Genomic DNA, 14,366 nt, shown 5'->3' with positions numbered 1-14,366 from the left:
GAGCAGCGTACCTCTAGTATGAGTAGGCTCTAAGATCTGCTGTAATAACTGCTCCATTGGCTCTCCATTGGCTGGTGTAAAGAAATCTGTGTTCGTCTCTGAGACTGTCTTTCCCCTGATGTCCTCGGCAAGTTCTCCCTAAGTCTGCGCAGCTCTAGTAGGAACAATCCGAGACACCTCTGATCCTTGTATCTCACGACTCCAGTAAAAGGTCCAAAACCTTCCTTGAACAGGCAGTGGAAACGGCAGCATGTCTCATAGTATGCCGGGCAGTGACATGTGTAGTGCAGCTCTGTCTCTCGCTCTAGGTTACATAGGTGACATATTCTGGCGCCTACTGGCACCCCTCAAAATCGGCCAGTCTCGATCTGGAGCTATGTGAGGATGTGCGTATCTGCCCAATAGCGCATCTTATCCCATGAGATAAGTGCGTATCCATGTATGTAGGCCTAGTCACAAAGTCGTCCTCCGTGAGTTGGAGAAGATGCTCTCTATAGAAGGCCATCTTCGTGCCCAACTCCTGTGTCGGCTGTATCCATGTGCTCCTGGTATATAGTTGAATCAAATTCTACCATGTGAGTCTGGTGATCTCTGTCCGTGTGATAGACAGGGAGGGTGCATCCAGGGAGTATTGAAACGGAGGTAATCTATCTATGTTGAGACCATGCGACTGAAACCATGATGACATCTGTCCATACCAACAAGCTGTATCGCCTTGTAGAGCTAGTTGTCGAGATGACTCCAGGGCAAGCCGAGCGTATCTGTTCCTGGGGAGATCCCATAGGCCATGCATAAAGGATACTGATCTAGTCAATGCCTCCACCACCGGGGGGGGGGGGGGTAGCTCGGCTCGAATAATCTCATGTGGCACTGAGGCCCTTACCCGAATCATCCGAGATGACTCCAGGGCAAGCCGAGCGTATCTGTTCCTGGGGAGATCCCATAGGCCATACATAAAGGATACTGATCTAGTCAATGCCTCCACCACGAGGGGGGGGGGGCTAGCTCGGCTCGAATAATCTCATGTGGCACTGAGGCCCTCGCCCGAATCATCCGAGCAATCATAGAGACCAAAGGTCTCTCCATCCATCTGTGTTGCTAGATCTCCCATGGTGGTCTACTGAGGGTCCCCATACCTGAACTCCATAGAGCATAGCTGGAGTCATTAGAGTGTCAAAAAGCCAGAGCTTTGTTCGCAGTTCCTGAAACTGAACCTGCGAACACATCCTCTCCAATCACCCAAAGCTGCATATGCTCTCGTAAGTCTAGTCTCTGATGCTCTCCTCAGTGAAAACACCGGTCCACCGAAGACTACCCCAAGATAAGTATATGTATTTGTGTACTCCACAGTTTCCTGGCCATACATAAACGTGGGTGCCGACCTCCTGACCCACTGTGGTGTGGTGTTGAATACCATAACCTTGGTTTTCCCAGATTGACCGACAATCCACTATCACGAGCAAATGTATGTAGAGCATCCAAATGACGTTGCATCCCCTCTGGAGAGTTAGAGATCAACACAATGTCAATAGCGGAATCCATGTCCCTACTAGCTGAGCCCCCCGTCTCCCTGACGCTCTACATAGTCCGAAAACTCGTTCACATACATCCCAAAAAGAGTCAGGGATAGGGGGCATCCTTGCTTTACTGCAATAGTTGAGTGGACCATGTCAGACATTCCCTCAGTGGTGCGTACCCGGCCCATCACAGTCCTGTATAGAGCTAGAATACCCCATATCAGCTCTGTAGGCACATCCATGTCCTGTAGTCTGCGTATAAGTCTGGCTCTTGGCACTGTGTCAAAAGCTTTGCGGAAATCCACAAAGCTACAATAGATCCTCTTGCCATGGTGTCTACCCTCCTCAATAATAGCTCTTAGTGTCAAATCTGGTCAAGAGTGGAGAAACCTCTCTTGAAACCTGCTTGTCCTGGTGCTCTTATGCTCTCTTGCTCTGCCCATGTGCTCAGCTCCTGCTCAAGAATGGATGCATACAACCTAGCTAATGTGTGACCTACCATGATGGTGCGATAATTCTCGGGAATCAGGGGATCTCCCGACTTGAAAATAGGCACAATCGTAGACATACTCCAAGTCTCCGGGAAGCCTTCATACATGGCTCGATTAAACATCATAGCCAGGAACTCTGCAAGCATATCTCTGGCATGGATGAAGTGCTCTACTACCAGACCATCATGATCATGTGCTCTCCTTGTTTTCATCCTGTCAATGGCTTTCTTTACCCTCTCGGCAGTAAAGAAGAACATGTCTCTAGCGGGTCCAGCAAAGGTGGTTGACCTAATGCTGTGTAGAGAGATGTGGAATATTCCCCCCATGTCTCAGTGGAGGTGACCGCTGGCGGTGGTGACTGCTCGTGGAATAGCCTCCATGCTTCGCCCGAGTCCTGACTTATAAATAGCTGATACAGATCCCACTCTAGCTGAGATAGATAAGCCCTTTTCTTTCGTCGCACTAGGCGGCGAAAGATAATCCGTGACTGTCCATGTGTGGTAATACCCATGAGCACTTCCCTCTGTAATTTGATCCTCATCTCTCTACACTCCTCATCATACCAATTGTCCCGGGACATGCTCTCAGATCGTCTCTGTGTGGGCTGCCTCTGGGGGTATGCCTCTGATGCTGCATCATGGAGCGTTTCTGTCAGTATCTGAGTGAGTTCATCTAGTGGCCGTCCCGGCTCCTGGGTGCATAGCTGCCTGTATATCTCATCCATATACACAGAATCCGTCTCCCTCATGAAGGTATACCGAGTGTGTGTGGGGACCTCTCCTAAAGGAGCTGTGCTGAACTGAAAGGTCAGAGTGAAAGACAAGATAGCATGATCAACTGCTACTCCAATTGGCCTAGTGCCCACCATGAATTCCTGAAAGAATGGAATGAGCCCTGGTTGGGCCATAACATAATCCACTGTGTTGGCACCATGTCGGTGTGGAAAGCAAGTAAAACCCCCAGATGTCGAAAATCTTTGTAGGCCATTCACAATGGCCAATCTATGTGCAGTTCCCATATCTATCAAGTATCTGCCATATTCAGTGTATATCTCATCTTGTGATAGTCTAGAGAGGCCCATCTCTATGACGTCCAGTTCCCTAAGCATCAATATTGTCTGGTGGTGGCCAGTCCTGGCATTGAAATCCCCTAGTATGATAATGTCATCATCCTTGGAAAACTCCCATATGTCATTGTCCAAAATAGCAAAGGGAGATTGTCCTCTAGGTGATGCCCACTCCCCCTGAGCCCCTTCCCCGATGCTTCGATCTGGTCTCCTGTCTGCAAGCTGTCTCCCATCTATATCCGCTCACTTGTGGCATGGATTGCCCAGGTGCTTGATGCGTCTCAGAGTAGAAAATGATGTCTCTCCTCGTGAAACTATCCTCAAAGGCCCCCACATCAAGACGGAGTGACCCGTTACAATTCCAAGTTGCCATCTTTAGTGTGGTCCCATAGTTCTCGCACCGTCATGCGGAGCGTCGATCCAATACCACCACCTCTCCATCCTTGTAAGAAGCAATCTTCCCCTTTTCCCTTGCTGCTCTAATTTCCGGCATTACTTCTTGCATCTGAGCAATCTGCGAGAGGGTGAGGTCATCTCCAAGAAAGATGCCAGTCTTCTTTAGGGTCGGTCTCTTCTTCAGGAAATCCTTCTTGGCTTCCATGGAGGGGAAGCGGAGAATGAATGGCCTTTCCTTCGAGGTTTCTCCGTTGCTCCCACTTTTCTTAGTGCCCACTCTCCAAGCCCTTGTACGCGTTTGCTCGTTGACTCCCACCAGAGTCATGAGTTCTTTCACCTCTTTATCCACATTATCTTGGTCTCTGAGGCCACATACCCTCACGTGTAAGGCCCGCACACGTCTCCTTTTCTCCTCTTCTAGTGTCAAGTTGACGGTGGTTGGTGTGGGGGTGGGGGTTATTTCCTTGCCTTTCCCTTTCTTGACAATCTCGATCCATTTTTCGGCCTTTTTTGCTTTTTGTTGGGTCTTTGTGATGACATCTACCCACGAGGTCGTCATTTCTTTTTGTTACTCCTCACCTTCTTTGATGGCTCGCACTTGTTCCTTAATCGTGTTAAGCTCTTCAATGACAGAGGGTTGAAGCTCTTCTTCTTCGAGGACATTCTCCGATCGCACCTCTGCAAGCTCTTTCTTGAGTAGTGCGATTTCCTCATCTTGGGCCTTCACACGATCCTCGAGTGTGTGTATCGTGCTTTCCTGTACTACCACTCGTGCGTTGAGTTCATTAATAGTACCTAAGAGGTGACGGTTGATCTTGCTGACGGACTCGCTCAATTCTTCTTTGCACTTTTGGATGGCATCCTCCATCGGGTCATCCTTGCTATTTTGCTTTCTCATGGCTGCAGCAAGAGAAGGGGGGGGTCTCTCTCTCTCTCTCTCTCTCTCTCTCTCTCTCTCTCTCTCTCTCTCTCTCTCTCTCTCTCTCTCTCTATATATATATATATATATATATATATATATATATATATATATATATATATATATATATATATATATATATATATATATATATATATATATATATATATATATATATATATATACGCGTGCAGACCTATTCTCTCTCTACGTTTGAACCTATTCTCTCTCTCTACGTTTGAACTCCCCTCTTTCTCTCTCTATGCCTAAAAAACTCCTCTCTCTACGCTCAGGGACCACTCTCTCTCTACGCTAGGAAAAATGCCCATTCTCTCTCGATGCAAGGGATGCGGGAAAGAGGCAGCGAGCAGTTTGGGGGGGGGGGGGGGGGGGGGGGGGGGGGGGGGGGGGGGGGGGGGGGGGGGGGGGGGGGGGGGGAGAGAGGGAAGGCGAGCGAAAGGGGAGGGGGGGGGGGGGGGCAGGGCAGTCGCGAGCAGGAGCAGGGGGGCCAGCGAGCGAGCTAGAGAGAGAGGGAGGGCGAGCGAGCAGGGGGGTGGTGTGTGCAGAGCGCGCGAGCAAGGGGTTGCGGGGCGCGTGAGCAGGGGGGTGGGGAGCAGCGAGAGAGAGAGAGAGAGAGAGAGAGAGAGAGAGAGAGAGAGAGAGAGAGAGAGAGAGAGAGAGAGAGAGAGAGAGAGAGAGAGAGAGAGAGAGTTTTAACGTGGTAGGAAACTATCCCAAGAGACCTTAAAGACCTAGCCGACGAGGAGTTGAACTCAAGACTTGTTATTCACGAGGGAAATGGCATAACCAATCTACCACACTTGGGTGATAGAGAGAGAGAGAGAGAGAGAGAGAGAGAGAGAGAGAGAGAGAGAGAGAGAGAGAGAGAGAGAGAGAGAGAGAGAGAGAGAGAGAGAGAGAGAGAGAGAGAGAGAGAGAGTGTTTTAACGTGGTAGGAAACTATCCCAAGAGACCTTAAAGACCTAGCCGACGAGGAGTTGAACTCAAGACTTGTTATTCACGAGGGAAATGGCATAACCAATCTACCACACTTGGGTGAGAGAGAGAGAGAGAGAGAGAGAGAGAGAGAGAGAGAGAGAGAGAGAGAGAGAGAGAGAGAGAGAGAGATGAAATGTTATATTAACGTCTTCATGAGGCCATAATACCTATGAGGCCAAAAGGATACATCCATGTGTGACTCTAGTGCACTGTTTGGGGAACATAAACATCAAATTAAATAAGGGTCAGTCACCCGAAACGGGAAGGGAACGGCAAACGACAACGGGTATGAAATGCCATTCCCTGTATACGGAAACTCACATCTAAAACATGGAACGTGGATTCAGAATGGGGAGTTGGAATTGGAATGGGGAACGGAGACCTGAAAATGGCCATTCCTGTAACTATGATAAGGGTACCAAGAGTGGCAGGTACGTAAGCCTATCCTACATCCTCATAATACATCAGCTCAAAACACATGGGGTGGGGTACATCACACGAGGGCTAATGAGGTGCACAATGGAGAAAGTAGACAATGGTGATCATCCCATGAACTCTCTCATGGGTCTTTGCAATATGGCCTAAATGTTCTCTATGGTAAGCTCTTGGGGGGGGGGGGGGGATGCTTGATGTTGCAACTTGCTCAATGAGGCCTCGTAGCCTCCGATGTAGACCTTGTCTACTATGGTGTGAAGATCCTTGCACCCTTGAGCGTCGCGAGCGGCCAAGCTCGATGGCTCGCTCAAGAAGGATGCCCCAATGAGGGTGTGACTGGGTGTACCCTGTGGTGGGCCATCTTGTGTAGTCCCTCTATAAAAAGTAGTGATCTGCCTCTGTATGGATCCTCTACGTGTAGGTCCTTTGCTCCTAAGGATAGTCTCTGAGACTACGCATATCCAACAAGAAGAGACCTACGCACTTGATCATAGTAATCCATGATGTGGGATAAGGTGCCAAAGTCCTCTCTAAATAAGCAATGATAATGCCCGTGGATCTCATAGTATGATGTGAATTGGCAAATATAGTGCTCCTCTTTCTCTGGCTCTCTGGAAAACTTGGCATAATCTCTCCTCTAGGGGTATCCCTCTGTAGGAGATGAGGTGCGTAGCTGACCAGTAATACATCTAATGCCATGAGATGTGTTACTAATGCCATGAGATAGGTGGGTGTCCATACTTGGGGCGTGAGATAAACCCATCATCCATCGTACGGAGAAGATGGTCTCAATAGAAAGCCATCTTCGTCCCTAACTCATGTAATGAAGACAGACAAGTCCTCCTAGTGTCCAGCTGAATGAGATCATGTCTGATGATCTTGCTAATCTGTAGATGGGTTGGCAATCTAAAGCATCTGATGATCTCTCTATCTTGAGCACTCGCTTCAAATGAAATCTGAACCTTGTGAACAAGCTCTAATGGATGTGATAGAACTTATCACATAGTTGTGGCTTTGATTGGAGAAATAAATAAAGGGGACACCCTCATACACGCTAGAGGCATGTTATTTTTTCTTGAGTTCCCTTTAGTGTGTCTTGTCACAAATTGATGACATCGCATGGCCTAGAGGACAGCCGACGGAAGGGCCAACCCTAGTGAAAGAAGCAGCAGAAGAACTTAAGGGACTTAGCTGAGTGGCCTAAGTTAAAGAAAACTTATTTAATAAGTTGTTCCAACTTAATTTTTATATGGACTGCTCGCTGCTGCTCACCTGCTCCACCTGCACACCCTTGCTTCCCCTTCCCATCCCCCCCCCCCAAATCCCCTTCGCGCTGCGCGCGCTGCCCCATCCCCTGCGCGCTCTCATTGCCCTTCAGCCTGTAATAGCAAGAGGGTGCAACCTCTCGAAATACTTATGCCAACCGACAGAAATCTACTCTTCACGTTGTGCAACCCGTCAACACCCTATCTTAATCCCACTTGCTGCAATCTACGTAGCCCTCAGCTCTGTTGTCGACAAACCTACCCTTCAATCGGCACAAAGAGAATTCACTCAACGGGAAGTTCATCTGCCTGCCCTGCGGACATCAATTGCTTTGTCATTTACTGCTTTTCTGTGTGTCATTTAATACAGTCGGCAAAGCTTCTTTTTTTTGTTTTTAATTCTTTATTTGAATTTCACAATGGAAGCACTATTTCCCACAGCATCAAACCTTGCACATTCCTCGTCTTGAGTGTAGCAGGCTACAGTGTCACTTTCACAGGACACTCAGTTAGTACGGTTGGTCTGGCCTGGTTCACACTAGTCGGACTCTGGACGGACTCTGTGGGCTGGGCTGGGCAGTGACACGTGGCAGGATACGGACGGTGGTCTAGTGAACATCGTGGCCAAGTCACCACCACCACTCCCTTTGGAGATTGGCTTAGGTGGCTGACATTTATGAGCCGTTGGGTCATTATCATCATCGGCTTCATTTTTGGTCCATCATCGTCGTCGAGAGCAACGAGTCTTGCACAGAGCACTGCTTCACCATCCCTGCACATCTGAGCCTCGACACCCCCATTTGTACCCGTGAGTCCTGGGCTGGAGCTAAGTGTGCTGCCACGCCAGAGTCTGTACATGGTTCTTTGAGCTAGTCGAGTCCACATGTTCTGGTCCACTGTTGTGTCTCTGTTGTTATCCATTGTTTCTGTGTTTCATTCTGTTTGAGAGAGTTTCCATTTGTTTGAGTGAGATTGTCACGCACATTGCACTGAGGGGCACCCACACTGTAGAGAGCACGACACATTATCCGCGCTACAGGTGCTCTCATTTTGGCAATCACGGTGGGACCTCAATTGAAGTCTCACTCTCTATTGAGTACAAGTAAAGCAACTAGCTGGTTTTTCTTCGTCTCGCCTATGCTGGTTTGGTCCAGTTTCACCCTAGACAGCTTAATCTAGCTGGTCTAGTCTCACCTTGCTTGTCCAGTCCTCTCTCACCCTGGTCCACCCAGTCCTCGTCCTGGTCTAGTCCTCCTCGTCCTTGGTCAAGTCCTTCTCGTCCGGGTCCAGGACAGTTGGTCTAGTCACTCGCCTGGTCTAGTAGAGTCTAGTCCACTGTTCAACCAGGTGAAGTTCTTCTTGCCCAAAGCTTGGTTGGGGTGGTGGTTACTGCATGACACATACAAGGCGATCATTAGAGCGTCAAAGCGCACTACTGAGCCCCTAGAAGTACTACCACAGACGACGCCAACCTTTGGTACCCAGTAGAAGTATATTAACACCATCACCCATACCTACACATACAGCTCCCTCCATTCCTTCAACCGGTTCTACATCCTCCTCCTCACCTTCTCCGGTAAGGCTCTCCCCCATTTTGTTACAGCAAGCTAGTGAGCAACAGGCTCAGGAGCAAGAGGCCATGGAGGAGCTCACTAGTGTTCTGGCCAAGGTGAACATCAAGTTCCCTACCTTCAAGGGTCTCTCCACAGAGGATGCTGATGACCATGCTCGGAGGTTTGTTTCTCTTTGCAAAGGTCGTGGCCTCAATAGAGAAGACGCCTACCTTGTGCTCTTTCCGTCCACCTTGGATGGTCTTGTAGATAAATGGTACAGTCAGTTTGCTGAAAACCACTTTGCTACTTGGACTATGTTAAGACAGCAGTTCTGTGAAGCTTTCCGACCAAGGGATTATCAAGAAAAGATTCTAGATGAGTTGGCCAACCTGTTGCTCCAGCCCAAGGAGACATTTGCCGAGCTCATGACCAGAACAAAGTCCCTGGTCGCCAAGCTGCCTCAGCAACCAGGAGAATTTATGGTGAAGAAGTGGGTAGAGAAGGCTCTGCCTAAGACTTCTCAACAAAAGCTCAGAGAAAGTCTCTGTCTTGAAGCCACTCTGGAGGATTTTGTTGCTGCTGCTACTAGAATAGAGGGAGCTAGGAAGCTGTTCACTGACTCTCCTCAGGTAGAGACTGCCATTGTACTCGTGGATAGTCCATCAGACCCCTTGACTTCTTTACGCAGGGAACTGGAAGCTCTAAAGTTACAGCGGGCCCTTCAGGAAGAGAGATCCTTCTCTCTTAGACAGAAGAAGCCCCCACATCAAGAGGCTTATGATCAACTTAAAAGAGAGCTAGAAGAGCTCAGGTCTCAGCAGGAGACTAAGGCTATGGTATGGTGTAGCTCATGTCGATCTCCAGGGCATCCTTCTCAGGATTGCCGACTTCGAGCTTACTGCCATTTCTGCGAGAAGCTTGGCCATGATGACAAAGAGTGCTATTATCTGAAGGGAATGCGGCAACTACAAGAGAGCCTCGCCCCCAACCTTCAACAAGGGTTGACACCTACATCCAGCATGGTTTCACCCTATGGTCATCAACACCCTATGCCACCTCTGCTGACAACACCTCCTATGCAAGGTATGCACAACAACTTCGCATCTCCCAATTTTTATCATGCTAATGCTCCCTCAACCCCTCAGAGCTTCTACATGTCACCCTCAAACTCCATGCAACAACCACCTCGTCCGCCGTTCCGTCCCTCCAATCGGCCCATTTTATGCTACAGATGTGGAGAGTATGGGCATTATCAGAGCAAATGCCCTCTGCCAGAAGGCTCTCCTCCGTGCCAACTTTGCCCTGAGGCTCAGGATCACTACACTAAGGATTGTCCAAAACAACGCGCCTCTACCTCTGCGAGCCCAAGTCAGAGCCAACCTGAATTCACCTTTCCCAAGATCAATTTGATAGCAGTTAGTACCAACCCCAAGCCACCACTTTCTGCCCATATGATTGCCTCTCAAGACAAGTTGCAGTTGGTAGAGGAGCCAGCTGGTGTCCTCACACGAGCTCAGAGGGCAGCCCTCGGCCTCAATCTTCCAGCAGGTACAGCCCTTTCCTCCCCAATGCCTACACCTCCTCCAACAGCTGACATGCCATCCCCTAGTGCTACGAAAGGATCTTTTACTATGCTCTCCGATATTGATGGGGCTTTCTTAGAAGCAGTTGCTGACTTACAAAAGATCAAGGAAACTGAGAAGACACTGATCCCAAGAGAAAAACCTACAGCAGAGACTATATTGAAGAATACCTTTCAGCAAGTGTCATTGTATGACATGCTTCGACTTGATGCAAATTTTCGAAGTGACACCCTTGCCATCATTCAATCTCTGTACCCTGGTGCAGGGTCTAGTGGCGGGCACCTCCCAGTGCAGCCCTCCGAATCCTACATGATATCCTATCCCGAAGCTTCACTTACTGATTACAGGAGTCCGCGTCTAACCGTTTCTATTATGAGCCGCGAATTCTCAGGGGTCATAGTAGATGGTGGGTCGGGTATCAACCTGATGCCTGAATTCACTATGCTGGCATTGGGTCTCCAGCCCACTAGGCCTGCCCCATTCACAGTGACTTTGGCCGACCAGAGGACTGTCTACCCCTTGGGCATTGTAGAAAAGGTGCCTCTGCAGGTTCAAGATTTCACCTTCAGCTTGGATTTTGTGGTGGTTCGCCACCTTCCCCAGGTAGAAGGCGGCTTCCCATTGCTCATTGGCAGACCATGGCTACGACACACGAAAGCACTACATGATTGGGGAAACGATGCAATGTGGATACGAACCCCTGGCTCCCCAATGCAACCGATTCGCCTTGAAGGCGGAATGGATCCGGTGGTGCATCATAGTTCCCTGTCCATGGAGTCCAATCCCGAACTGGAACAACCTACTCCGCCGGATGGGTCAGATGAAGACCTACTCTATGCCTCGTTATGGAGTCTCTATTCACTCTTTGCCTGAAGGAACACCCTCTTCAAATGATTCCACAGCAACTCAATCTAATGTGCCGCCTGAGCCTATGAAGAAGCATAAAAGCTGTAAGAAATCTCTTCTACAACAGTTTACTCCCCTTCAAACATCAACCCCTTTGGTGTCTGCTTCTCAGACCAGAACAAAGCTCTCCTCTGTGTCTAACAAACTCCCTTCACCGAACCCGTCCTGCAAGATGAATTCCAAGATCATGATATCTCTCTTGCTCATGATAGCTGCGTGCTCTTTATTTGCACCCTACCCATCACCCTACCCTTCCCATCTCCCCCTCACCCTCGAGCTAATCCCTCCCCCTCCCCTCGCCCTACCCTCCCCCTCTCCCCCTCGCCCTCGCCCCTACCCTCACCCTCGAGCTAATCCCTCCCCCTCCCCTCGCCCTACCCTCCCCCTCTCCCCCTCGCCCTCGCCCTCACCCTCGCCCCCCTTTCCCCCTCGCCCCTCGCCCCTAGTCCCTTGCCCCTAGCCCCTAGCCTCTAGTCCCTCGCCCCTAGTCCCTCACCCCTAGTCCCTAGCCCCTAGCCCCTCACCCCTAGTCCCTAGCCTCTAGTCCCTAGCCCCTCGCCCCTAGCCCCTAGTCCCTTGCCCCTAGCCCCTAGTCCCTAGTCCCTAGCCCCTCGCCCCTAGCCCCTAGTCCCTTGCCCCTAGCCCCTAGTCCCTAGTCCCTAGCCCCTCGCCCCTAGTCCCTAGCCCCTAGCCCCTCGCCCCTAGTCCCTAGCCCCTAGCCCCTCGCCCCTAGCCCCTAGCCCCTAGCGTCAAGGAGTCTGCGTTTCATTCTGCTTCGTGTCAAGAAGTCTGCATTTCAATCTGCTTCATGAACCCTTCATGCTCTTCCTCAACAACTACGACTGGCCTCTGCAACTCCTTCAAGAACCTCTCATATGCCTCCTTTAGAGCGACTACACTTCATTGGTTTTCAGCTTGAGAAGTGCCAAGAGTTTGTTGCAGCTCTTCACACTCTACTTGGAACTTCCTTAACTTCTTTGTCATCATCTCTGCATAAGAATCCGCCATCCTGTGTTGTGATCGAGTAAAGAAACCTCCTCCTCCAAAGTTGAATTCTCTTGCCAGCTGCAGTCATTTCTTGCATGGGTGGGCCAAGCACCTGCTTCAAGAAAGATGTACATGCAGTACCGATTGGTTTTATTTCACATTTTTTCAGTATCTCCTAGTTTTTCAATATTTCCTCTCACCGAGGCGGTGAGCAGTCTTGTGGCCGGCAACCTATAGCAGACTACAGTGTCACTTTCACAGGACACTCAGTTAGTACGGTTGGTCTGGCCTGGTTCACACTAGTCGGACTCTGGACGGACTCTGTGGGCTGGGCTGGGCAGTGACACGTGGCAGGATACGGACGGTGGTCTAGTGGACATCGTGGCCAGGTCACCACCACCACTCACTTTGGAGATTGGCTTAGGTGGCTGACATTTATGAGCCGTTGGGTCATTATCATCATCGGCTTCATTTTGGTCCATCATCGTCGTCGAGAGCAGCGAGTCTTGCACAGAGCACTGCTTCACCATCCCTGCACATCTGAGCCTCGACACCCCCATTTGTACCTGTGAGTCTTGGGCTGGAGCTGAGTGTGCTGCCACGCCAGAGTCTGTACATGGTTCTTTGAGCTAGTCGAGTCCACATGTTCTGGTCCACTGTTGTGTCTCTGTTGTTATCCATTGTTTCTGTGTTTCATTCTGTTTGAGAGAGTTTCCATTTGTTTGAGTGAGATTGTCACGCACATTGCACTGAGGGGCACCCACACTGTAGAGAGCACGACACATTATCCGCGCTACATTGAGCAAGCCCGGGTTCTCACATGATTCACAATAGCAGCGCATTCAGCTCAAGCATATCCGACACTCGACTGAAGCTCAAATCAATCACACCTATTCTTGGTAGCCCCAAGGTCTTCCTATGGTTTTGTTCTCCTTTAAGATCGAATGACCTGGCTAGGCTCTATTCCCGCAGTCATCAAGGGTTGGCTCATACAAGCCATAGAAGAAATGTATGTAATACCTGTGCACAAAGGCACTTTACACACATGTACACGACAATTAGACACTGCCTTGCAAAATCAAGGTAAGACCTTTCTCATGAGCACACACATTGGGACACACATAATGAGCACTACATTTGACATGTATGTGTGCATTACGAGATTAGCCAAGAAGGTTGCATTCTCAACAAACTGGACCAACGACATGAAGATGACAAAAACGACAACAAGAAATGACGACGACAATGACAACCACCTGAAGATGCTTTTGAAGAGGACACAGACAAAAACCTCTTCACACATGAATGAATGAATGATTTTTGTACTACCTAGGACTACGTATGAACCTACTAAGTCTCACTTGTGAACCATAGTGGTGAATCCACTATGATGCATCATGGGACATCGAACCATGGTCGCTGAATCTGCTGAGAATCGCCATGAATGTTGTCAAAGAAAGTGCCCACAAATGATCGGTACTCTCAAAAGTGGTCTTGAAAGCTGTCTTGTAGACATCTCCAAAAGCAATTTGGATCTGATGATAACCACTCTTCAGATCGATTTTGCCAAAGCAAGTAGACCCCTGAAGTCTATCGAGTATATAATCCATCCTTGGGATAGGGAATCCATTCTTGATAGTGATTCTATAACCAATGCACATTGATCCATCTTTCTGGTTCATTATTTCTTTATCATGGGCTCGACTAACTCAATAAGGTGGGCGGTTCGGTGGTGTACTACCGGGAATGAATCATGTGATCTTTAGGACTTGAAGGAGGCAACGCCTGGTAAGCCCTCAGAGAAGCAATCAACCTGAGCTTGCAGTAAAGATTGTAAAGTCAGCCCCGAGAAGATAGTCTCGCCATTGCATAAGAGCATGGATAACTGCCAGAAGCTCTTTCTCATAAATCTGTGCAACCCGTTCATGACGTGAAAACATCTTGCTCTCGTAAGCTATGACATGGCCTTCTCGCAAGAAGACTGCTCCCAGACTGGACCATAAGCATCACAAAAGACTTCGAATGGCTTTTGCACGTTTGGCAAGGCCAACATTGGTCCCGTAGTCCACTTTTCTCTTTTTTGAGTCTTAAAGGCTACAATCTACGTCAGTCCCCAAGAAAAGGGAACTCCTTTTTGAGTCAACACATGCAAAGGTGAACCTATCTATGCAAATGAGCCGCCGATAATAAAAACACAAGCCCAGATAAGCTTCAAACCTCATGAACATTCTTCAAATCAGGCCAATAGT

The 14,366-nt window shown here is 49.2% G+C and overlaps 2 protein-coding genes across 2 annotated transcripts in view; one reads left to right on the top strand and one right to left on the bottom strand.

The window, feature by feature from the left end:
* LOC147431704 (P-loop containing nucleoside triphosphate hydrolases superfamily protein) overlaps nt 1-14,366 on the bottom strand; it is a 136,342-nt gene that overhangs the window by 19,405 nt on the left and 102,571 nt on the right. The window lies entirely within an intron of this gene.
* Nucleotides 10,271-11,355, top strand: LOC147431707 (uncharacterized). The gene has a single exon (XM_086494627.1). The coding sequence runs from the start codon at nt 10,273-10,275 to the stop codon at nt 11,095-11,097; it is 825 nt and encodes a 274-aa protein (XP_086350753.1). The 5' UTR covers nt 10,271-10,272; the 3' UTR covers nt 11,098-11,355.

The sequence above is a fragment of the Adiantum capillus-veneris genome, chromosome 21 (assembly GCF_014529385.1).
Source record: "Adiantum capillus-veneris isolate H3 chromosome 21, ASM1452938v2, whole genome shotgun sequence".
In the NCBI taxonomy this organism is placed as follows: Eukaryota; Viridiplantae; Streptophyta; class Polypodiopsida; order Polypodiales; family Pteridaceae; genus Adiantum; species Adiantum capillus-veneris.
Note: the sequence above shows the minus strand (reverse complement) of the source record. Positions and strands in the feature narration are given on the sequence as shown.

Coding starts and splice junctions, on each gene's coding strand:
- LOC147431707 (XM_086494627.1), top strand. CDS start 10,273: ATGCTCTCCGATATTGATGGGGCTTTCTTAGAAGCAGTTGCTGACTTA.